This window comes from Acanthochromis polyacanthus, chromosome 11 (genome assembly GCF_021347895.1).
Source record: "Acanthochromis polyacanthus isolate Apoly-LR-REF ecotype Palm Island chromosome 11, KAUST_Apoly_ChrSc, whole genome shotgun sequence".
NCBI lineage: Eukaryota > Metazoa > Chordata > Actinopteri > Pomacentridae > Acanthochromis > Acanthochromis polyacanthus.
The window spans coordinates 6,741,074-6,767,668 of record NC_067123.1 but is presented as its reverse complement, the minus strand read 5'-3'; the positions used below and the strand labels follow the sequence as shown (position 1 = coordinate 6,767,668).

The 26,595-nt window shown below is 38.3% G+C and overlaps 1 protein-coding gene across 1 annotated transcript; it reads right to left on the bottom strand.

The window, feature by feature from the left end:
- Positions 1 to 457: 457 nt before the first annotated feature.
- Positions 458 to 26,345, bottom strand: LOC110955700 (Na(+)/H(+) exchanger beta-like). The gene is made up of 12 exons (XM_051955305.1): positions 25,746 to 26,345; positions 16,127 to 16,590; positions 14,845 to 15,095; positions 13,289 to 13,506; positions 10,708 to 10,904; positions 10,047 to 10,136; positions 9,766 to 9,836; positions 7,930 to 8,103; positions 5,950 to 6,064; positions 5,768 to 5,866; positions 5,122 to 5,194; positions 458 to 3,908 (listed from the first exon to the last, which is right to left on the bottom strand). The coding sequence occupies exons 1-12, from the start codon at positions 26,038 to 26,040 to the stop codon at positions 3,694 to 3,696; spliced, it is 2,262 nt and encodes a 753-aa protein (XP_051811265.1). The 5' UTR covers positions 26,041 to 26,345; the 3' UTR covers positions 458 to 3,693.
- Positions 26,346 to 26,595: the final 250 nt, after the last annotated feature.

Here is a 26,595-nt window from a genome sequence, read left to right as displayed (position 1 = left end):
CAGGAAAACTGCCATAATTCCTCAATTTCTTAATGAAGGATTTAACTGGATTCCAACAGATATTCAGTGATTTGGACATTTCCTTGTTTCGTTTCCTGACTGTTGGTTTTCAACAACTTTCTCACAGGGTTTCTTGGAGTGTTCTTTCATCTTCATGGTGTAGTTCTAGCCTGGAGTTCTGGTTCACCAGTGACTGGACCTTCCAGATACAGGAGTCTTTAGTCTACATTCACTGAGACACATTCATTGCATTCGATTAACTCCATTTTGTTAGTCTGTTTTCAGTTTGAGAGTCTTTTCTCCTAAACTCTTGTCAGAAAATGCCAAATTAGATTAATAGAAATGATTTAAGGTTTAAAAAAAAAACAATAAAAATGGAAAACGTCTAATCACATTAATAGGCTCTCTGTACTCTCCATTTTCCTTCGATCAATGCTACAATTTTTCTTCCAAAATCCAACAATGAGAAACCTTTATTTCAGACAGGATTTAAAGCTTTCCTTCATTTAATAAATATTCATGATTTTAACACATTTTGTATCTTTGCAAAATATAAAAATATCATGACTGGTAAACACACAAAAAAGCAAAAACATTTTAAGGCAAACATGTGCAGGCAGCAAACGCATAGGCAGCTCAGTGTTGTGAAGAGGCGATTCAGTCTCTTAAACCTCCTCGTGAAAGTCTTAAAGCATGCTCAGTTAGCAGGAACACACCTAAATACTGAAATGTAACACCCTGTTCACTCTGTAAAAGTCAACAGACAAAGCTGAAAACACTTTAAATTACGAAACATTCACGTTATCAACAGAGCACTGTGGAGCAGGTTTTTGTTGGCGTCCGTTGAGCCACGTTGCAAGTCCCTGAGAAAACACTGATCAGTCACGCAGCGAAACACAGTGATAAGCTCGTTCACAGACGTCGGTCGAACTATACTGGCAGTTTATACCTGGTTTGAAAGCAAATTTAAAGGTGCAGTGTGTAGAGATTAGCAACATCTAGTGGGGAGACTGTATATGCCTCTTACTTCACCCTTATGTAGGTGAACTTACAGAACGCTCAAGTCCCTCTCTAGCTGTGTTTCCATGTTTGTAAAGTGAATTTTGTTTCATTAACTGCTATGAAGTGACTAAACTAGACACCAGTAGGTGGCAGTACAGGCAACGTGGATGTAATGAACAGAGTAGAAGAGACACAATGCCAGAAGCAAAATTGTTCTCCAACAGCTAAAAATGTTTGAAAAAGAGGACGCAACAAAGAAAACTTTTGTCATCTATGAGAGAAAAATGAAGGTAGATTGTTGGGAAATTGGGAAAGTTGTAATTAGTCCATCTGTTGGCAGCCTGAAAATGTCTTGTTTTTATTTTTTAGATAACTTTTGAACCTAAAAAGATCATTAAAGTTTGACTTAAAACGATGAGTTGAATGAATGAACAGTTGAATCAAATTATAGTTGTTTCTAATCAAAAAACTTTCAAATTAAAAAAATGTCTAAGAAAAGCAACTTTCTAACCAATGTCTATATGACTAGTTGGTTCAAATTCACATTTGAAGTTTAACTGTTTTAACACATACATTCATTTTGTCCTGAAGCAAAGACAACAAAAGAAGCAACCAATGTGAGGTAAATGTTTGCAGCACTTATTCAAAAAAGGTGTTTCTATGTTTACTAGATCAAATTTAAAAAGAAACTTTTTTTCTGCAAAATTAGGAATTCTGCAGTTTCCATACATTTTTCTCAAAATGCACCTGCACATACATTGACTGGTTTGTCCATTCTGAGCCACCGTACAAACATGGCAATGCAACATGTCCGACTTCCTGGAAGACAAACCACTTCTTCAGCAGATATAAATCTCACTCTAAAGTGATAAAAATACAACACATTGTTATGTTCCTATGATGAAACACCAAAGAAAATCTGACTCTGTTATACTCCATTTTTTTTGCCAGTAGATCCCTTTAAATTCTACACACTGCACCATTAACATCCTTCAGTCACCAGATGTGTGTTTTCTACTTTAATTAGCACATAAAATACTTATTTTGAGAGTTGTTTTCATGGAATTCTGTCCAAGATATGTATACAGCAGTACACATTTCATTTAAATAACAGCTATGCTAGCAGCTCTGTGAGACTGTAATTTGGCACCGCTACATGCTAACATGTAGAGCAGGTCTAAAGCTAGCATCTGTTAGCATGCCAATATTAACTAAAGAGCACTAAATACAACATAGAGCTGAGGCTAATGGGAATGTTTTTTGCTTCACAGGAAGTCAGAATAATATCGACCTGATGAGGCTCGTTTTAGTCTTTATGGTTCATGCTGAGGGAATGTGAACGTTTGAACCTAATTACATGTTAATTGATTCAGTAGTAAAGCTGCAACAATTAATCGTTCAATCAATTACTTTTCAACTATTAAAGTAACCATCTGCTGTTTTGATGATTGATGCATCAGTCTGAGTAATTCTGTAAGAAGAAAAATAGAAGAAATTATCAGGTTGTAGTTTCTTCAATGTGATTTTTTTCTTTACAACTTTGTGACAAGAAACATGAAATATATGTGGGTTGTGGAAAAAAACAAGACATCTTAGAATGTCATTTTGATTGAAATTTTCACTATTATCTGTCATTTTTTTTATCACCAAACAAGTAATTGATCAATCGAGAACATAAGATACAGATTAATCAACAATCAAACAGTGATTAGTTGCAGCTATATTAAATATTTTATGGGATTTTTCAATTAAAAAAAACCTTCACTGTGAAGCTAGAGGTAAAAAAAAGAAGTCAGAAGACAAATCAAATCTGCAGGATTCATCCTCTGGATGCCACGAATGTGAAAGTGAAAGCTTTCTTGTGATCCATCTAAAGGTTGTTAAGATATTTTAGCATGGACCAAAATGATGGACTGAGCCTCACTGCTAGCAGGACTATAAACAAATCTCCAACATATTTTTAGTGCTACTTCATCGTAATTGCTTCTGACGTATCAGCCCACATATGTTGTACTGCAGATGGGTGATAGATTAAAGGAAAACCTGATTGCTACAGTAAGAGGATCTTAATTTATTGGGATGTTTTGGGTCTCCTTAGAGGGAAAATCACTGGAAATCAAAACAAATTGTTCTCATCGATCACTTTCTATGATTTTTATCCTAATGAATGATGTAAACCTCATACATAGGATACAAGGAGTCACTGAGTGGTTTGATCTCAAGTTAGGGAACCTCTTTTGGAAGAATGTAGTGGTCCAACATCTTACAAAGACACTTCAAGTTGGTTTTTCCTTTATTTTGTCACCCATGCGTACCTTTGATAGATTAATGTTATACCTCGGGCTTGTGCTCTTCTTTAACGTGTTCCTAATTCTGTGCTTTGAGTGTAAAACTTCACCTGTCTGGTGCTTCAAGCTGGTTAAAACAAGCGCTCTGCATGTTAAGCTGCAAAATGTTGACACCTGAAGCAGCCAGATGTCCCATGTTGTGGTGCTTTGGTAATACTGCATGAAAAAAACATCATGAAAAAAGACATGTCCTGAAAAATGCATATCATGTCACAAAATAACAAAAAACAATGCTATAAATAATAAATATGAAGCTTTGCTACGGCTCCCCTCCACTCGGTGAATTCATCAGGTTAACATGGAGAAAAGAGCTTCAGTCTTTAAGTGATTTAAATGAGCTTCATCAGGACTGCTTCTGCTCCTGGTTCGGTCCAGGATCGCTGAGGCAGCGGGACAGTTTCAGCTGCTCTTCCTGGTCGTCCTGTTTGGCGTTCGGCTCGGCGTCGCTCTGGTCGGACCTCTGAGGCGACTCGTTCAGCAGCTGGACAGCAGCAGATCCGGACTTCATCTCAGCAGATCTGGGACTCTCCGTGTCGTCGTAAGTAAAAACCTGATGCTCTGGAAGACAAAGATGGAAGCTCATTAGTGCTGAAACACTGTAGACAAAAAAAAGCTAATTTAGCCTTGTGTTTATTTTTTTACTCCCTGTTTTCTTGTATTCTACTTCTTCTTATTCTGTGTATCTATATACACTGCCTGTACAAAAAAAAGTCGGGACTTGGATTTAACTCAGCAAATAAATAAGATCCTTCCATTGGATAATTACTGCAGTGATGAATACGTTTCGGCTGCAACAACTTATTTAACCCTAGCTGATGCAGTGAGGAGCTTCTCATTTCTTAAACAGCCACATTGGAAGACATATCCTGTGGTCATGGAAAGGATGTTAATGTGTCTCAGAAGGGTCAAATTATTGGCCTGCATCAAGAAAGAAAACAACTAAGGAGATGTAACTCCTACAATCAGGTTAAGAACCGTCCAACGCATTATTAAAACCTGAAGGATTGTAGAGAACCATCATCTTCCAGGAACAAATGTGGTCGGAACAAACTCTTAAACAGCTACAGCTCTAAACAGTTGTAGCTCTAAAAAACACTGATCACTGATCACAGAAAAAAGGCTTCAGTTTGCTACAGAGCATAAAGATTGGACTCTGGATCAATGGAAGGAGGTCATGTGGTCTGATGAGTCCAGATTTACCCTGTTCCAGAATGATGGGAGCATCAGGGTAAGAAGAGAGGCAGATGAAGTGATGAACTCATCATGGATAGTGTCTACCAGTCTGTGGGGGTTAGAGTTATGATCTGGGGTTGGTCAGGTTCACCAACGTTATGTTCCCAAAGAATGAGGTCAGCTGATACCTGAAGATACTGAAGGACCAGGTCTATACATCAGTGGAGGTTTTCTTCCTGTTCCAAGATGACGATGTCAGGATTCATGGGCTCACATTGAGAATGAGTGGATCAGGGAGCATGAGATGGATTGTCCTCCACAGAGTCCAGACCTCAGAACCACTGAGAATCTTTAGGATGTTCTGGAGAAGACTTTGTCTGACTCTCCCATCATCAATATAAGATCTTGGTGGAAAATTAATGAAACTCTGGACAGAAATAAATGCTCATCATTGCAGAAGCTTATTGAAATGATGGTCCAAAGGTGGTCCAATGAAATATTAGAGTGTGTGACTTTTTCTTTTTGGATGGGCAGTGTATCTGTTATTTTAGATGAGTTTTATCATAATATAAAGGTAATTTCTAGATGTTTAACTGACCTGGTTGAAACCCGACTTTTCTGACTGGAGGAGCCTCCTGACGGTTTGCAGGAACTGTGAGGTAGTGACTCATCTGTCAGAGAGAAACAACAGTTGGTTTATTTCACAGCTCATAAATCACTAACAACAACCTTAATGTCGACGTTTAAGATTCACAGAACAGAGCCAAAGTTTGAGGCACTTCAGATTCTTATAACTCACACCCAATAAAATCACATCTTAAATCAATAATAATAATATCTTAATATCAATAATATCTTAAATCAACCAAAATCCAACGAAATTTGATGGATTTTGGTTGATTTTTTTGTGAATGTTCTAAAGAAACATTTTTAACATTTCTTTTTTTCCACCAAAAAATATTCAAAGATTTCCCAAAAATTCTGAAAATGTGGTTTCGCTGTGAAAAAATACATATATTTTTCCACACTTTCAAACTTGAAAACGGGTCAGTTTTGACCTGCAGGACGACACGAGGGTTCAAACTTTTCCTCAGTGGTGTCATCTAAAATCAACAGGAAATATCTGGACGTTCCAGGGAACCAAAAACGAAGCATCAGCAAAAAGAACAAAAGGACTAAATTTCCGAGTAAGTGACCAGTTTAAGAAATCCTTCCACAGAACCAGAGTCTGCGCAGAAACTCACCCTCCTCCCCATCTCCACCCGCTGCTTCCTGAGACGAACTTCGCTCACGTTGTCCTCGAACGGGTCGATCATCAGGTCGTGTCGGCTGTAAGAACGAAGCTGGGGAGAGAAAATCCAGAACGGCAGAATCAGAAACACAAATATCATCACAACCTGAACTAATCACGCCCATCAAACCTCACCCTCTGTCTGGTGTTCTGCAGGTTCGCTCTCAGGATCTTCCTGATCTCCTCCTCTCGACTCTTGGAGATGTTCGGCATCGCTCGTCGTCTGGGCGGCTCTCTGGGCTGGATGTTCCTGAGGAGGGAAAATCACTTAATGAACAAACATCTGATCAAAAACAGTAACTTTTTTAGAAATTTTCATTGCCCTGAAGCGCTAAATTAGCCATCTTCTGGGTCTGTGCTGCTATATTTGACAATTTAACACATTTTCAAGGAAATAAGAGGTAAAATTATTAAATAACTTACAGAGCAAATGGAAAACATGAAGTAAAATCCGTAAACAATAACAGTAATTTGTCAAGATTAATGTTTTAGATCTTTTTCTAAATTTTTTAATTACAAAAATCTAGCAGGAGCAAAGAAAAATGTGTAAATTCTCAATGTACTGAAACAGGATTTTGATTTGATCAAAATAAGAACCTATTCTAGCCTAGCCACGCTACACCCATGTTCTGAAGGCACAAGGGTCTAGGTAAGCTCGACAGGGAGGGAGGCGGGCTAAAAGGTTGTCTATCAAATCCCTCTGCAGCAATTGGGTAGGTATACAACCAATCAGCGCAACGAATAGGCTGACGTAGTTCCTAGAGCGCCGGCGGATTGTGGCTAAGTCCCGTTAGCTTCCCAACCAGCAGAGCCGCGGAGCCAACTGCTATATTAAGGATTTGCCATATCCCGTCGGCATAAGTCCAAATACGTCTTTCTTCTCAATGAAACACTTCAGTGCTGTCCTTTGTTTATCTTTCAAGTTGAATTTTAGCTTCAAATCTTTAAGGGCTGTGGCCAAAGCCGAGACGAAAGATAACTGTTTATTGTGCGCCGGTTGTTTCTGTCAGAATCGTCACGCCTCTGTCGTCACTTAGTTACGCCCGCCTTCTGACTCTACACTTCATGGTGATTGGTCCGGCCAGTTTTAGGAGAATCCAGCCTCGAGCCTTATGGAGGGTAACTAGACCCACCCTGGCAGAGAATTAAATTCGTTGCCGTGGGTTGTCTAGCGCGGCTAGGCTAAACCTATTCTACTTTTTAAAGGATTTTTCTTGTAGATTTTAATGCCCTGAAGCACAAAATGAGCGATCTGTGGGGTTTGTTTTCCTTTATTTGACAAATTTACACTTTTTGAAGGGGACGAGAGGTAAAATTGTAAATAATTCACATAGAAATGTAAAAATATTGTAAAACCTGAAACATTAATTGTTTTAATTGGTTCAAATTGGTTTTAAATGTATAAATTCACAATATACAGAAAGATGACACTAAATTTGATGAAAAATAAGAACTTATTCTACTTTTTTAAGGTTATTTCTGTTTGAGTTTAATGTGCATTTCCGGGTTTGTGTTGCTTTATTTGACAATTTTACACGTTTTCTAGGAAACAAGATGTGAAATTATCTAATAATTCACAAAGAAAATGTAAATCTATAGTAAAAGTTGAAACAATTACAGGATTTTGTGCAGAATTAATGTTTTAGGTGGTTCCTTCTTCTTATCTTCTTTTCTATCTTTTAATGAAACAAAACATGGGAGCAAAGTTTTCAAGGCAACATGAGGCAAAATTATGAAATAATTCACACAAATAAATGGAAGTATATAGTAAAATCTGAAATTAATGATAGGATTTTGTGCACAATTAATGTTTTCGTTGGTTCGTACCTCTTGTCCATCGTCTTTTCTGAAAAAAATGTGCAAATTCTCGTGCTTTGGGATCCAACTTTTTTAGGTGTGATTTTCAGTATTTTCCTTCATACAAACCGTTTTCTGAGTTTTGGACGACGTCCAAATACTTTAATCCTGTTATTTCCACCACCATGATGATGCAGTTCACTTCCATTTACTAGGATTCCCATCAGTAGAGCAGAAGCTACTCTGCTGCTTCCTGTGGCTCACAAACGGCTTTTAAGATCCGATAATGTTCCATTAAACTAACATATTTCTACTCACTGCATGGAGACGGAGGACATGACGGTGGGCAGCTTGGCGGAGCTCCCCCCCTCCACCAGCATCATGGCCTGTTTCAGCTCCATCTTGTTGTAGAAGGAAATGAGCTGCGGCTCGGTGGAGCGTTCGCCGGCGATCAGCCACTTCTTCACGTACTTCTTGTTGAAGCGATTCAGCCTGAACGCAGCAGAGAAATCATTTATTAAAGTTTTTAAAAAGTTATTATTAGTATGAATAATAAGTATTATGAAAAATAATCAATAAGTAGTATTATGAATCTTTGTTTAAATGTACTGTTACAAAAAAGTAAAATAAATATGAAGAGTTTATTTGCAAAAACAGATAACTCCATTTTTATAAACTTTCAGAAAAAGTATTTTTTGTTTATTTGAGATAATAATAATAACATTAATAATAATAATTTACTTTTTCTCTATTTTGTCATGTATTTTTCTACTGGGTCAAATCCACTCAACTTTAGTTTGATTGATATTATCTCAAGTAAACAATAAAAAAACTTTTCAGAAAATTGATCAAAACATAGTTATCTGTTTTTGCAAATAAACTCTTCATATATTACAATATTCGTTAAAATAAAATACGTAAAATAAATATAATACAATATATGGAAAATACATATATTGTAATATACAGAAAACAAACATATTAAAATATTCGTAAAATAAATATATTACAATATATGTAAAATAAATAATATATGTAAAACAAATATACTACAATATTCCTAAAATAAATATATTACAAATATGTTAAATAAAAATGTTACAATATATAGAAAATACATATATCGAAATATACTTAAAATAAGTAATATACGTAAAATAAAGACATTACAGTATACAGAAAATAAAAAATAAACACAAAATAAGTATATTAGAATATTTATAAAATAAATATATTACATTATACGGAAAATAAATACATTACAACATATTGAAAATAAATATATTATAATAAAACAAAAAATCCTGTACTGAAAATGTTCCTGAAAAGAAAACATGACATAGTAGATATACTTTAAAAAAATAAAAGTATTCAATGCAAAAACATAACCCCTGTTAGTGATATTTTGTTATATATTATATTAATGCATCAATCAATTAGTAAGCAGCATTTTACAGTTGAAATGGTGATAAATTTTAACAATTCTGTATTGGATAACTAATGATTATTTTTTGTCATCGAATCAGTCTGCTGATTATTTTCTTGCACAATCAATGGATTTTTTTTTTTTTTGGGGGGGGTTTACTATTTAGAAATTAGTGAGAAATGTCCTCAAAATTATGTAGGTGCTTGTTTTATCAAATCAAACAGGAAAATTCAACATTATTACAAATAAATGTAAACAAATTAAGATTTCTAACGGGAACAAAAGCACAGTTTAACATTGCAATTATGAATGGATTGTAAAACTACTAAAAAAATTAAATTACATATAAATATTCACAATTCTGATATGGTCAAATTATGTGAAGTTATTGTTTTTACGAGAAAAAAATTTGCAAAATAGTGTTGATTAATGAATGTATTGTTTAATCTTTGCAGCTCTGTTTGTATTTCTTCTGTCTCCTCTTTAGTTTCTTTTTTACCCTATAAAAGCAGCAGATAATTTATGGTTTTTGCTTTTCATCATCTACAACTTGATGAAAAATGGACATGACAACTGATTCTGAGTGTTTTAAAGCTAAATATTTGCTCTTTTCCTGATAGTTGGAAGTTTTTTATTGTTACAAATAAAGAATAACCTTTTGCAATGTCATTTTTAAACCTTACATACTGAATTACAAAGCGAAAGTAGACATGTTAAGATATTCATACTTGTCCTTCCAGTGATGATGTCCATAATGACCACAGACGTCCTCAATTCCTGTCAGCAGATGATCCAGAAACTGAAAGCCAAAGTAGTTCATATGAGCTGTTATTTAATACACATTTTATTGATGAACCAGGAACAAAAAAGGCTTTTAAATCAACAGTATGATCCTTTATGTCTCACATTGTCATTCTCTCAGCCTCAAATGTCACCAAAGACTTTTGTCTCTTAATGTTTTATTTAAATAACAGAAAAAAATGAAGGAAAACGTGAGTGAAAATCTCACCTGTGTGTGGATCTCCTCATTAATTGACCCTTTGCTCTCTTTCTTCCTCTTCACAGCCAGAAGCTCCACCAGAGGTCTGATCGTCATTCCCTTTAGGAAAAAAGATTTAAACACATACGGCACACAAAAAAAAATCTAATTACATATAATAAATTCTTGTCAGATTCCCAAATAACTTGATGCCAATGTGTGCAAGTTGTTCTTGTCGCCACTAAAGGCCAGTAGAGATCATAAATGTGGCTTATTACAAAAATAAATGGAGTTTGGCATTTGTTTTCACAGAAAATCATGCAATAGCCTCTGAATCATTAAAGCACCATTTGTTTAAAATATTGCGTACTTTGGATATTTATTTATGTCTGTCTTTCCCGTGTATTTTAATTGCTATATCTTGGTTTTTGAGACGTGCAATGCAAACCGATCTAATTTTTTAATAGGTTTCATGTAGTTTAAAATATCTCCGATAGCAGAGCAAGAATCTAATGCTGCACAAAGAGTGTAGAATAACTGCTACATTTCCAATAGATGAAAAGAAAAAGAAATAAACTATACTGTTATTACTATTATAAAAAGTTAAGGATTTGTGTTAGTTATTTTGCCCAGTATCTGCATGCAAAGATTTTTGAATCTTTACAAATTTACTTAAAACAGAGCATCTTACCTGCACGAACACAGTGAAGAAGATGACGGTGATGATGGCGGTGAGGAACATGTGCTTCATCTTGCTGTCGGTCAGCAGAAAGCCCAGCGAGAAGGCGATGGCGCCTCGCAGGCCACCGTAGGCCACGATGAACTGGTCCTTTTTGGTCAGTTTCACAATACGGAATTTATTGATGATGGACGTGAGACCAATGACTCCTAAAAGACACAGAAAACATTTATAAAGAACTGGATATTCTTAATAATCCTGCAGTAAAATAGCAAAATGCAGCAGCTGGACACTGAATTTTAGGTGCTCACTTTTAAAAAATATTACACAAGAGAAATGTGTCATTTCTGATTGACAATAAGTTGGAACTTATGGTGAAAACTGTAGCGACTGCGCTCCAGCTCTTGATGGCTAACACAGAAGATTTAGCAACATCAAATTTATGTACTTTACCCTGTTTTGTAGAACTGAAAAATTTGTTTTGATGCCCCAACATCTCTGCAATTAACTTTGCTACACACATGAATAACATAAAAGCTAAATCTCAAAGGTCATTGTGAAAAGAAAGCAACACAATTAGTTTCTAGTTAGTTAGGTAGCTAAAGGCTAACTAGCTAAAGGCTAACTAGCCAAATGGTAACTGCCAAACACTAATAGTCTAGCTTAATCATAGGATTTTATGAGGGTAAACAGTATTTAAATAAAATATTTTTATGTATCTATTTCATGATTACTTTACTAAACATGCCTATTTGTGCAAATGGTCAAAACTGTGTCAAACCGTCAATATTGTATATCTTACCTTACCGTAAAAATATTACACTACATAAAAAAGTTACAATTTGTCACTAGCACTAGAAACAGACGTATAATACTGGTTTTATATTGCACTGACCATAATACGAAAGGTTAATAATAATTAATAAATGAAAAAATTAAAAAATGGGTCAACACCAAATTGCATTGGGGCAGCTAATGAAAGACATCTAGCTAAATTAAATGCACTCATTTTGTCCCGTTTCATTCAAGTGAAAAACAGTCTAAAAGCTCCAACATTTAATTAATAAGTTTGCTAAACACATGAATAAAATAAAAGCTAAATTTTAAATAACATTGTAGAAAGAAAGCACCAAAATTAGCCATGCTAAACGCTAACTAGCCAAGCGCTACATAGCCCAGCATAAGTTTGTTTGTGGTTAAGCTGCATTTAAGTAACATATTTTAGAGTAATTATATCATAGTAATTTTTTTTGTACTAGCTTCTTGTTAAAATGGTCAAAACTGAGTAAGACATCAATCTTATAGAGGTCTTCATAAAATATTAGTCATTTTTCATTCACAAGAACTCGAAAGTAACTAGAGGTACAACACTACTTTTATTTTCCAGTGCCTACATTACTAGGTACATTTATTCTTTGAAATGTTTTAGTATCATTAATTGCTCTAAGTAAGCAGTATTTATAATAAACCAGCTTATAATGGTTCTAAAACAAATTGCTGTGACTGCAATGCAGCTAGTGACGGCTAACAAAAGATTTAGTTAAACTGAATTTATCCACTTATTCCTGTTTAATATGAGTGAAAAATTATTTGTAATGTGCCTATATCTGGGTAAATAAGTTTGTTATACCACATATGTAACAAAAAAAAAAAAAACCCAACCTAAATCTTAATTTATATTCAGGCGTAAACTAACCGTGACATCACCCATTGGTTTCAACGCCGAGAAAATGAAGCCCGGATTTTGCTACTTCCTGGTCGCCGTTTTGGATTTTTTGGAGCCAGTGATGTAAAAAGTGTCATCAAACAGACTGGACCGGAGAGCAACTAGGGGCAGGATTGGCTGAGGACTCTCTTATCCCGCCCACATTTTACCGCAGAGGCTTCTGTTGCTTTCTATCAAGTATAGCCACGCCCCCTGGCTCCGCCAACTTTAACGATTTATTTAAAATTCAGTATTGATTTATTTTAAGATCGGCCACCTGATCTCTCATTTTGACCATGAAAACTAATGGGAAAAAAATCCTGAGCTGTAGAAAATCAGTCTATCAAATTTTATTTTCTCCAAAAAAGAAATGGGGTCTATGGAGAAAAAGCTTTTTGGAGCCAACCCTAGCGGACGGCGTGATATTGCAAGTTTTTGACACTTCCGGGTTGGCTTCAATTCTGGAGCCAGATGCTATGTCCACTATATATACAGTCTATGTTTATATTGTAGAAAGGAAGTAACCAAACTATTCCAGCTACAAGCTAACTCGCTAAATGCTCATTAGCTTAGCTTAGCAGAGTTGCCACTCACTGTAGGGGTTTTTGGGGAGTTTTTTTTTTTTGTGGAAACTTTAAATCACATTGTATTTATTTCATGCCTGATTTATTAAACTAACTCTTTGGTATAAAAGAGAAAAAGAGCTGAAGGAAACACAATTAATAATCAGCAGAAAAGCCAACATCATCTTTGCTAAAATCATTATTTTTTTCCCTTTTTTGTATTAATCTTGAAATGTCAGCAATGTTAATTGAAAAAATAAAATCAATGTAGCATTAGTGGAGAAATAAACCCAGATAAACTCAGTGTCTGTTTTCCTGCACTGACCCAGCACTCTGGACACCAGACAGAGGAAGACGGTGAAGACAACGAAGGTCCAGTTCCAGACGTGAGGTCCGGCTACCGTGGAGACGCCGAGGAAGATGAAGATGAGGGTCTCACTGACGCTGCTCCACATCTTTAGGAAGTATTTGACGGTGGTGTAGGACTTGTGGGAGATGTTGGCTTCCACGTACGGACGCATTATCACACCACACGCTATCAAACTGTTCAGGAAATAAAGAAACAAAGAGGGGAAGACGAAATTAACAACAAAGAGTGATGTTTGGTAGATGTTTTTCTAGGATTTACATCTGCATGAGACAATATTTATACATACAACCGTTACAAATCAGATTATTAAGATGCTGTTTAGCATGTTTTTTAAAAAAATCTTTTGCTTGGCATTATTATTAATATTGTTATGATCACAATTTAATTTAAGGTTGATTTTATGAGACATCTAATGTAGTTTAAATGTAAAAAAAGTTGCTTATTAGCCAAAACTGATGTCTAAATCTTAAAAAGGCAAAATCTGCAAGCAACAGCCTGTGTCATTTCATACAGTGGTGCTGCTTCGAGGGTACTTATTTGTTATTTGGGACATAAATCTGACATTCCTTAAAATATTTGGCCTGAATTTTGAAAATTTGATGTTTTCAGACCTGGAAATCCTTGAAAACACTATCTGTGAAGTCATTTTAAGCTATTCTAAAGGATTCAGTATCTCCAGAAATGAAACTCCCACAACCGTCAAATTTGTTGAGAACACAGACAGAATAGTGTACAGTAGATACAAATGATTAAATACTCCAGCAAAGAATTTATTTTAGTTGGAAATATGGAAACATCCATATATTTACACTTACAGGAACTTTCTCAGGACACAATTTTGCACTTTTTTCCTTTTTCAAGAGCTGATAATTAAAAAATTGTCCTCTCCTTTAACCATTCAATCATTTGGATCTGCTGGAAACTATTCTGTCTGAGTCCTCACCAAATTTTATAACCGAGTTAGAAATTTTACCCTAAAAAATCTTTTTTAGGATAAAAAAAGCAAAAATTCCCAGGTCTGAAAACTGATAGAATTCTAAAAATTCAAGCCAAAATCTTTTGCAGAACTTAATTTTTAGTCCCAAATAACAAAAAAGTAAACTAGAAACAAAATCTGAGACGGTGCAGCAACATGTATTTGAAATCTGTATAATTTCGCACAAACTGACCAAACTAGTATGTATGAAATCAAAAGTTTGTACTATGGTTGTTTTGTAAATGATGACCGCCACATTTGAAGATGTCAACCTGAAGTTTGATCCACAAAAGTCAAATTTAAAGTGTTAGAATTCATAATAGGAGATGTAAAACAAAAACATGCTTTCACTTTGTCTTTATAGGTTGTTGCTGTGGATTGATGGGTGATTTTATCCACTTAAAATTTAATTTATGTCACAACAAAGTGTATAAACACTAAAATTGTCTGAAAACTTTCTTATTTCTACTGAATCCTCGATAATAAACCTGCTAACTCGGGTCAGGTTTTTATTGTTAAGTCCTCCTCTACTCACGACATGATGCCCGACAGGTGGAAGACCTCGGCCGACAGGTAAGCCATGTAGCTGTAGATGAAGACGAACAGCGGCTCGATGACTCGGGTGTGAGACGTGAAGCGGGAGGTGAAAGCTCCCAGGATGCCGTAGATGAAGCCCACCAAGATTCCTCCCAGAGACACCACGAAGAAGCAGACCACGCCGAGGAGAGCGTCGCCGACAGAAACAGAACCTTCACGTGAAAACTCCTGAAACAGGTGATACAAAACCTGCACAGACAAACAGAACTCACATTATAGTAGAGCTCTCATTGACTGATTTTGCTTTACTCTGGTTATTTTATGGATCTAAAAACAGCACTTTATGCTACCAATACATCATTGATGCAGCAGCATTCTACTAGCTAACCAACAAAACTAGAACTAAATGATCAAAATCCAAAGCAAAATTAATAATTAAAAAATCAGCTTGTGATTTTTCTTTTTTAATGATTTATGACACTAAATGGAAACAAAAAAATAAAATGTAAATAGTAAAATATCAATAGTATGAAGACTTGCCATTAAACTCCAGTACTGATAGCACCAGTGGGCTCTGGAAAAAATACTAAGTCCAGGTTTCTTCAGTTTTTGCAAAATATATAACTAACGAAAGTCAGTTTTAGTGTTTTTTCTTCTTTAAAAAAATGATTTAAGAGATTATAATTGTCAGTCAAAGGGCAAAAATTCTCTTACTTTTTGACCAAACTGCAGGCTTGAGACAGGTATGGAAACAAATTAAAAGTGTAATACTAAAATATCATAGTATGTAGAGTCACAATTTAATGAAGAGAGAATTGTTGGGTTTGCTGCAGTCTGGAAAACTGTTAGTTAAAGAAAATCAACTTTATTTTTCGTATTCTAATTGCTGAGTTCTCTCTCCTTCTTCATTTTTGTTCTGTTTCCATAGAGGAGCAGGACTTTAGATTGCAGTGAAAAATAAGTGAGTAAAAATGTTACAGGAGCAAAAAACTGCCCAAAAACTGCTCAGAAAATGATTCTTCAGTGATTTTAACAGTGGTCCTGTATCCATGAGGCTCATGAGCTGATGTTGGAGCCAACGTTGAATTCTAGTGGTTACAAATTATTTCCTCAACATGTAATTATTCATCACTTGTGCTTCATTTGTTTGAACGATTATTGGACTGTTGATCGATATCGTGCTCGGCTATCAGTTTCGAGAATTGGTCAAAGAATCCATCTCTACCTTTGTGGGGTACAACGTTAGGGAGTATGAAGTTTCTATGGAGGCGGTATCTCACCACAGTGACGGCGTCGTTGAGCAGCGACTCTCCGAACACCAGGATGTGCAGCAGCTCGTTGATGTGAATCTCCTCGAACACGGCGAGGACGGCGACGGGGTCCACGGCCGAGATGATGGAGCCGAACAGCAGGCAGGACAGCAGGTTCACGTCGCCCAGCCCGGCGCCCTCGATCTGACAGACGGCGAACATGGTCCCGCCGATGAAGAAGACGTTCCACAGCGTTCCCAGGACGGCGAACACCAGGATGGTGCCCAGGTTCTCGGTGAAAGGCCGGATCGGCAGGAAGTAGCCGGCGTCCAGGATGATGGGAGGCAGCAGGTAGAGGAAGAAGAGCTTGGAGTCGAGAACCGGAGCGTTGGTTCCCTCCACGGCTTTGATGGTTCCACCGACCAGGAGACCGACCACGATCAGCAGGCAGCTCTCTGGGACGACGTGGGAAATTCTGGGGATGATGTGGAAACCTGCAGACACAAGAAGAAGACAGGGTTTACACCTGAAAATAACAGGAAACAGTTAAACAGATAAAAAAATGTTCATTTATCAACCAAATGTACACATCTTTCTATTGACCTGACCTTTCTAATGGGATGTTATCTTCGTATTTTTGTATGTTTGTGTTTTTTAATTATAAATCAAAGACTTGTTGGTCTGACAAAATTACCCACTTTAAGACACCACCATGAACTCTACACTCTAGATCAGTGGTTCTCAACCCTGTTCCTCAGGACCCATGTCCTGCATGTTTTAGATGCTTCCCTGCTCTAACACACCTGACTCAAATGATCAGCTCGTCATCAAGCCTCTGCAGAAGCCTGATGACGAGCTGATCATTGGAGTCAGGTGTGTTGGAGCAGGGAAGCATCTAAAACATGCAGGACATGGGGTCCTGAGGAACAGGGCTGAGAACCACTGATCTAGATAACTTAAGCCAACGTTTAAGCGTAAGTTTTTAAAAACTGACAATTTTATTCTCTAAATAAAGAGAACTGATGTGTTTCTTTGTCTTTTAATTATAAAACACACCTTTAAATATAGAAAAACACATTCTTTCAATATTTCCTTAGGTTTTAAGATAAATAAACCCACAAGCTGATTTCAGAAAAGTCTTTAAACCATTTTCAAACAGAAATAACTACAAAGGAAGGAATGATTCCTGATTCTGCTGCAATTCGTTGTCTTTTAATTACAGGAAATTTTGTAAATTACGCTAAATTTTAGTCTTGGATATCTGGTCAAGAAAAAAGAATCAATCTGAACACATTTTACACTTCTTTCAGATTTATAATCACTCTGCCAAGGAATGGCAGAGTTATGTGATGATGGCTGCACATCTGTCTGTTTGTCTTTTAGCAACATTCCTCAAAAACGGACCAACAGATTTGGATGAAATTTTCAGGGAAGGTCAGAAATGACACAAGGACCAAGTGATTAGATTTTATCAGTGATGCAGCTTATAGTCTGGATCCACAGATTTGTTAAAGATTTCTGTATCACTGGGAGACAGCAGCACGGCGTCACTGTAACCATGACAACCAGTGAACACTACATCAGCTGTCTGCTGACGATCACATGACTGTGATCCTACTACAAATCCACCTCTGAGGACTTATCCATCGAAAATGATACAAGGAACAACTGATTAAATTGTGGGGGTGTTTCTGAGTCCCATTAATTCCTGCCGCCTGCTACATATTTAGGTCACGTGATTCGGTATCTGTCCATAACGTACACATGCCTGTGCTCAGTGTAAGGGCACTTTGTTTGTGGGTTGATAAAAAAAAGCATTTAAGCCATTTTTCATAAAAATGTCCAGACATTTCCACATTCCACTCTCAAAAACATGAAAACTGCTGCTCTTCTTTGTCTTTTATTCATAGAAAATGCAATTATTAGAGGAACATCATGATCTTGGATATCTGCTCTAAAAATAAAAGCAATTCAAGCAATATTTTTTCACTTTTTTGAAATTTTACAGCCAAAATTCTTAGATTCACCTAAAAAGTAAATCAATATTTAAAATAATTCACATTTTTCTCATTATCATTATTAAATGTAGGTCGTACACCAAAAAAACAGAATCACTTTGTTAAACAAATCATTTGTTTCTAAAAACAGAAGCAGGAGAACAATGTAATGCAGGATGCAAAAAGAGTTTTTAAGAAAGCTTTGTACCATGTCCAGATTTAGCAAATGACCTCTGTGTGCTTTACAGCAGCAAGAACATCCTCATAAAATATAAAACAGGTTTTCACAGCAGCTCAGTTTTCTGCTGCAGGCGAATAAACAGGCTGTCGATGGAAACAAGACGTCTGTCTGGAAATATCTGCTTAAGCATCTTGTATTTAATCAGGAACAGCATTTACTTGAAATGGAAAATTAGCCGCTACATCTAAAGGTCAGTTTCATCCAAAAGTCTATAAAATGCCAGAAAACAGTGAAGTTTGATTATCCTGAGTCCCTGAAATGTCACCAAACATCAGACAAACACTGCAGGTTTAATGAGAAGTGTAAAAGGGCAGCGAGAATAAGCCTTTAAGACAACATCCAGAAAATAAACTTTGTAAATCCCTCCATATTAACTCTCTGAAAGATAAAATCCCCCAGCAGGTTTGAAAAGGTATATTATCTTTAAACAACACCAAAACGACACAAAGTATCAAAGCAACACAGAAAGAATCATCTAATCATCTGTAAAATCGCAAAATTTGTTAAACTCTTTTTATTCTACAAGTCGTATTTTCAAAAATTGCCAAAAATAAACCACGTAATTAAGTAAATTCTGTAAAAAGCAAAAGATTCTGCGCTTCTTTCCAGAACCGTGAAGCCATCAGTGACTCAGCTGTGACCAACAGTCACATGACAAAAATTCAGAAAAAAATCTTGCTCAGCATGTTGATTCCAGATTACACTTTGTAAAATAAATAATCAAAGAATTGTTCTTTTTGCATGATTTCTGATGTTCTAACTTTGTCAAACGGCACAGAAGTCATGTTTAAGGTCTGCCTACTTCTAGTCCTGGTTGGTTTGTTTCCATAAAAGTGCAGGTTTTTATATTGCACTGAAAAATGAACCCACAGTGAGGAAAAATGAGAAAAGACACAAAAATTCAGCCAATTTTACAGTTGAACAGCAGGCTGTGTTTAGACAGAAAAGAGAGGAGACAAGTGGAGAAACAAATAAAGAATGTAAGTAGTTATTAAATATACAGTGTCCTTCCAGAAAAAAAGTCACACACTCTAATAAAGACCTGGTCCTTCAGTATCTTCAGGTATCAGCTGACCTCATTCTTTGGGAACATGACGTTGCTGAACCTGACCAACCCCAGATCATAACCCTAACCCCCACAGGCTGGTAGGCACTAGAAATGATGAGGGCATCACTTCATCTGCCTCTCTGCCTACCCTGATGCCCCCATCACTCTGGAACAGGGTAAATCTGAACTCATCATGACCTTCTTCCATTGATCCAGAGTCCAATCTTTATGCTGCTCAAGGATGTTTTTGCAAAACAAATGATCAAAGATATTAAACTTTTCACTTTCTCTCTACTTCTCGTCCTGGTTGTTCTGTTTCCATTGAGGTGTAGGACTTTATACTGCAGTAAAAAATGAGCCCACAGTGAGTAAAAATGTGTCCAGAAACTGCCTGGAGTTCAGAGGGTTAAATGCTTCAAGTGCACATTAATTAATGTATTAAACTCACAGGAGAGTTGAAATAATTTGATCAACTCTGAGCTTCAGTTTAAGTGAATGAATGAAACTGTAAACATAAAGAAGCCTCATGTTTGTCAGTGATTCTAACATGAGTCTTGGTTGTATTTAAAGGCTGCAGAGAGCATCCTAAATAATCAATGCAGTGGAGAAGCCTCAGACTCCTGCTGCTCTTTTAGCTCCGCTGTTTGTTCACGTGAACTCTCTCAGCCCTGACATTCAGTCCCGCGGTCATGTGACGGAGGCGTTTTCTGCACACTGACATCTTTGTTATCGAGCAGTGCATTAGGACAGGAAGCCGGACCGGCCCTCTGAGACAAACAGCTGGACCGACTGATAAGATGCCGCTGAGCCTCGCTGAGTCGACCCGGCCAATAGAAACCACAGGAGACGCTCCATCGGCCAATCAAATCAGTGGAAAACTTTCAACGTGGTGGATAAAACAACCGCAGAGAAGTCACAAAGCGTCTCTATGTGCTGAGGAGAGGAAGAAATGAAGCTCAGTGTGAGGAAGGCTCCAAGGCCACATCCAGTAAAACTGAGTTCAGCTTCTAGCAGGAAACATCCACAAACACAAACTGAATACGTCATAATAAATCACAGCTTATAAACTTAAATCTGAATGCTTGTGTCAAGGCCGATAAATGCAAACTTAAAATTACTGCAGTTTAACTGAACAACAAATATTATTAGAGTAAGAAAACAAAATGCTGCTTCGTGGTCAAAACTACAGATCTACCAAAACACACCATAAAGATGAAAAAACAAACATGATAACCTTCATGAAGGAACGATTTAGTGCAGAACTGCATTAATTTAAACGCTGTGTTCCAAATAAACTGAGAAACTCTATTTTTTACTATGAATTATTCTTGCACTAAAAATAATGTTGGCTATATTTAACCAAAATATGCTTTATTATGGAAATTAGTAGATAAAATGTGATATTTTGTGTTTTTCTTAAATGCTCATAAATTCATAGACTTCATTGGTGGTTTACATCATGATACTGCCACCACCATGCTTCACATCATGATGCTGCCACCACCATGCTTCACATCATGATGCTGCCACCACCATGCTTCACATCATGATACTGCCACCACCATGCTTCACATCATGATACTGCCACCACCATGCTTCACGTCATGATACTGCCACCACCATGCTTCACATCATGATGCTGCCACCACCGTGTTTCACATCATGATACTGCCACCTCCATGCTTCACATCATGATACTGCCACCACCGTGCTTCACGTCATGATACTGCCACCACCGTGCTTCACGTCATGATGCTGCCACCACCGTGCTTCACATCATGATGCTGCCACCACCGTGCTTCACATCATGATGCTGCCACCACCATGCTTCACATCATGATGCTGCCACCACCGTGTTTCACATCATGATACTGCCACCTCCATGCTTCACATCATGATACTGCCACCACCGTGCTTCACATCATGATACTGCCACCACCATGCTTCACATCATGATGCTGCCACCACTGTGCTTCACATCATGATGCTGCCACCACCGTGCTTCACATCATGATGCTGCCATCTCCATGCTTCACATCATGATACTGCCACCACCGTGCTTCACATCATGATACTGCCACCACCATGCTTCACATCATGATGCTGCCACCACTGTGCTTCACATCATGATGCTGCCACCACCGTGCTTCACATCATGATACTGCCACCACCATGCTTCACATCATGATGCTGCCACCACCATGCTTCACATCATGATGCTGCCACCACCATGCTTCACATCATGATGCTGCCACCACCGTGCTTCACATCATGATACTGCCACCACCGTGCTTCACGTCATGATACTGCCACCACCGCGCTGCACGTCATGATACTGCCACCACCGTGCTTCACATCATGATGCTGCCACCACCGTGCTTCACATCATGATGCTGCCACCACCGTGCTTCACATCATGATACTGCCACCACCGTGCTTCACGTCATGATACTGCCACCACCACGCTTCACGTCATGATGCTGCCACCACCGTGCTTCACATCATGATACTGCCACCACCGTGCTTCACGTCATGATACTGCCACCACCACGCTTCACGTCATGATACTGCCACCACCATGCTTCACATCATGATGCTGCCACCACCACGCTTCACATCATGATGCTGCCACCACCGTGCTTCACATCATGATACTGCCACCACCGTGCTTCACGTCATGATACTGCCACCACCACGCTTCACGTAATGATACTGCCACCACCGTGCTTCACATCATGATGCTGCCACCACCGTGCTTCACATCATGATGCTGTCACCACCGTGCTTCACATCATGATGCTGCCACCACCGTGCTTCACAGTGAGTATGACGTGTTTGTGATGATGTGCAGTGTTTGGGGTCGGCTAAACATTTTTTATGATGAATTATTATTGCACCAATAATAACGTCAGATAAATTTAACCAAAACATTCTTAAAAATTAGTAGATGAAATGCGATATTTTGTGTTTTTCTTCAATGTTCATAAGTTCATAGACTTGGTTGGCTGTTAAAAGTAGCTAAAACCAGGTCACTTGTACTCTTTAGTAAAGGTTTAAAAAACACTCAAAATACTACAAAAACATTCACGTACATCTTCACTGTCCTCTGAGGGTAAACATACTCTGTCGCACTGTAAATTAATGAATACTCATAGCAGTAAAACGCAGTGTCCAAAAGAGGAGGAGCAGCTGTAGCAAACCTAAAGGTCGCTGCATGAGATTAATTATAACAAATCCCCTCGTATCGCTGTAATCAGCCCATATCTGACCCTTCAACATTTGCAACGACAGCAGTAAACAGGCGCTCCATGAGGCCGTCTTAAAATAACTGGAGCAGAATGTGGAAACTCTATTAGCAGATGATAATACTGAGCGGTGGGAATATCCCGTCTCTGTACTCTCACACAACCAGCAGTCCCAGTTCCAGATCCATAACACAGCAGCTGCTCATTTTATTATTATCATTTCTGATTATCTCATGATCAAACGTTATTAGTTTGACCTATAAAATATGAGAAACGGAGCAAAAAAAGGTCTCAAGGCCCAATGTAGTGTATTAAAAATTGTTTTTTGGCATCCAACAAATGACCACAATCTCCAAATAAATAGTATACGGTCCTTACATGCAGCAGTGGAAAGTAACTGAGTACTTTACTTGAGTATTTTTATTTTATTCTGCACATAGGCACATATTAAACCAGAGTTTTCAAACATTTTTTGCTTCTTTCAGACAGCAGTGTGGCTTCATTTCATCAAAATCGTCCAACAGTTCAACCAAAGTTAGATAAAAACTGATTACAGATGTGTGAATCGAAACTTCGTCTTCCTTCCTTCATCAGATATACGCTGCAGTCGATGCAATGATCCATCACTGTCAATACCATATCAGCCAAATCAAATCACTACTGTTACTACAATACTTTAAATACATTGGCTGCTATCTACTTTTACTGAAGTAGGTTTATTCATGCAGGAGTTTTACTTGCATTGTAGTATTTTTTACTTTGCTTTAATTGTACTTTTAGTTCAGTGAAGGATCTGAATACTTATTCCATCACTTAAGACTTATGATGAAGAAAAGCAGTGAAATCGTCAAATCTGAGACATTTTTCTGACGTTTTTACTTGAAAAAGGGGAAAACACATCTTCATCAAGCCTCAGTTCTCTTCAGACAGCATCAGGTTGTTCTCCAGGATTTCTCTGCACTCATTTCACTCTCTGCTTTTACAAGCCTTCCAGGATCTGCTGCTGAAAAACATCATGATGCTGCCACCACCGTGCTTCACGTCATGATGCTGCCACCACCGTGCTTCACGTCATGATGCTGCCACCACCGTGCTTCACGTCATGATGCTGCCACCACCGTGCTTCATGTCATGATGCTGCCACCACCATGATTCACATCATGATACTGCCACCACCGTGCTTCACGTCATGATGCTGCCTCCACCATGGTTCACATCATGATACTATCACCACCATGCTTCACGTCATGATGCTGCCACCACCGTGCTTCATGTCATGATGCTGCCACCACCGTGCTTCACATCATGATACTACCACTACCGTGCTTCACATCATGATACTACCACCACCATGCTTCACATCATGATACTACCACCACCGTGCTTCACATCATGATACTGCCACCACCATGCTTCACATCATGATACTACCACCACCGTGCTTCATGTCATGATGCTGCCACCACCGTGCTTCACATCATGATACTACCACCACCGTGCTTCACATCATGATACTGCCACCACCGTGCTTCACGTCATGATGCTGCCACCACCGTGCTTCACGTCATGATGCTGCCACCACCGTGCTTCACGTCATGATGCTGCCACCACCGTGCTTTACGTCATGATGCTGCCACCACCATGCTTCACATCATGATACTACCACCACCGTGCTTCATGTCATGATGCTGCCACCACCACGCTTCACATCATGATACTATCACCACCATGCTTCATGTCATGATGCTGCCACCACTGTGCTTCACATCATGATACTATCACCATCATGCTTCACATCATGATGCTGCCTCCACCATGCTTCACATCATGATACTATCACCACCATGCTTCACATCATGATACTACCACCACCATGCTTCACATCATGATGCTGCCACCACCATGCTTCACATCATGATGCTGCCACCACCGTGCTTCACAGTAGGGATGATGTGTCGTGCTTGGTGGTAGCGTCAAGTCTAACAGCCCAAAAACTCAATTCTGGTCTCATCTGACCAAAGAACCTTCTTCTGCTTGACTTCAGAGTGTCCTACAAGCCTTTTGGTGAACTCAGACCAGATTTAATAATCGTCTTTATCTTTGTCTCTGATAAAGCTTTGACTGGGGAATCACAGACAACAGTTGTTGTATGAACAGTTTCTCTCATTTCAGCTGCTGAAGCTTGTAACTTCTTCAGAGGAGTCATAGGAGTTTTGGTGGTCTCCCTCACTCGTCTTTTTCTTGCTCGGTCACTCAGTTTTTGAGGACATCCTGTTCTTGTCAGATCTACACATGTTCCATATTTCTTCCATTTCTCAATGACAGATTTAACTGAACTCCAACAGATATTCAGTGACTTTTTCTTGGATCATCCTAACTGTTGCTTTTCACACAGTTTCTTGGAGTGTTCTTTAGTCTTCATGGTGTAGTTCTACCTAGGAGTACTGATTCACCAGTGCCTGGACCTTACAGATACAGGAGTCTTTATAGTAAAATCACTGAGACACATTCTACCCTCTACCTTTACAAGCTTTCCAGGGCCTGCTGCTGAGAAGCATCCTCAAATAAGGATGATGCCACCACCGTGCATCTCTTGTAAATTCTTGTCAGAAACTGACCACGATTCACGCAATATACGGTGAAAACCTGGTGTGAAACCTTTAGGTGTTACACCTCAGTCTGTAACGAAAGACTAACTTTCATACTTAAGTTATATCTGTCTTTCTTTTTGTGATTTGAACTCATCTTAGACTAAACTGTATGATGGTTTGACTCTGTAAAATGTCTTTGCATTTAAGTGAATTGAGTTTAGTTGGTAATCCAGCCCTGAGACTGACTTGGTTATTGTTTTGCATCTTGGTTAATAATCTTCCTATCTTACATTTACTGTTTTAAATGCATCTACTCTTCATTTTCTCATCTTTCTTTCGTTATTTGTAAATTCAACAGAACTTGTATGACAGATGAATTTCAACTGCTTAAAAACTTTATAAGAGACTGTAAAAGGCCATAAAATTAACTTTTGTGGGCCTCCTCCAGTCTGAATAATTGATAACTTTGTCACTGATGTCAGATCAGATGAGGACGTATTGATTAACTGTGTTTTTGTGCCACTCACCAAGTTTCATGAGCAGCGCCAGCAGGATCCACATGGAGATCTCAAAGGGTTTCCTGACGTGCTCGAAGTTGAAGGCGAGGACGGGGAAAGCCTTTTTGTGCTCCGTGGAGTTGCCGTGGTGGTCGTGGGGATCCTCCTGCGTGGATCGTACTGGACGGATCCCCGTGTCGTTGCCTCCCGAAACAGCATCACGACTCGCAGAGGCGCAGTGGAGGAAAACGAGCAGAAAAACGCACAAGAAGGCGGCCGTGAGACGCGGACAAAAGCGGCTCCGGGAGGGTCGCAGATCAGCCATGACCGGTCGGTTTGGAGGCTCAACTGTGAGCTCTACAGCCGGAGGAGATGAAGATGAAGAGGAGGAGACGGCAGCAGAACGCGGTGCGACACGGAGGAGCGCGCACTTTTACGCACAGACTCTCCCCTTTTGTTGAAATTACGCATAGCTGGAGAGGAAACAGAGGTTTGTGGAGCAGAAAAAACAGGCTGCTGCCCTCAGAGGAAGGACGGTTTATTCCATCACGACTCTCCTGCTGTCATCAGTTCCAACCTGCAGATCATCAGCTGATGTTTTCTCCTCTAACGTGACTCTGACAACTCAGATCCAACAGGCAGACACCGAGATTCCTTCTTCTTCTCTGGTGTTTCAGAGGCAGCCTGAAGAGACGCGACACCTGCTGGAGTGGAGGACCAAAGAGATGCACAGGAGAATAGATTAATTAAAGATAAACTTCAGAAATGTACACTTTGCAGCAGCTCAGAAGACACAGATAAGATCAGAAGCAGCACAGATGAACACAGGTAAAGAAAAATATCAGTGATTCCACCTTAAATCTTCAGGTTTCTTCTGATC

Bases quoted from the DNA above. Each gene is read 5' to 3' on its own strand.
- LOC110955700 (XM_051955305.1), bottom strand. From the start codon at position 26,040: ATGGCTGATCTGCGACCCTCCCGGAGCCGCTTTTGTCCGCGTCTCACG. The intron at 16,591-25,745 runs GTGAGTGGCACA...TTGTGTCTGCAG, and splicing joins GGCGCTGCTCATGAAACTTG to GTTTCCACATCATCCCCAGA. The intron at 10,905-13,288 runs GTCAGTGCAGGA...TGTGTCTTTTAG, and splicing joins TCTGGTGTCCAGAGTGCTGG to GAGTCATTGGTCTCACGTCC.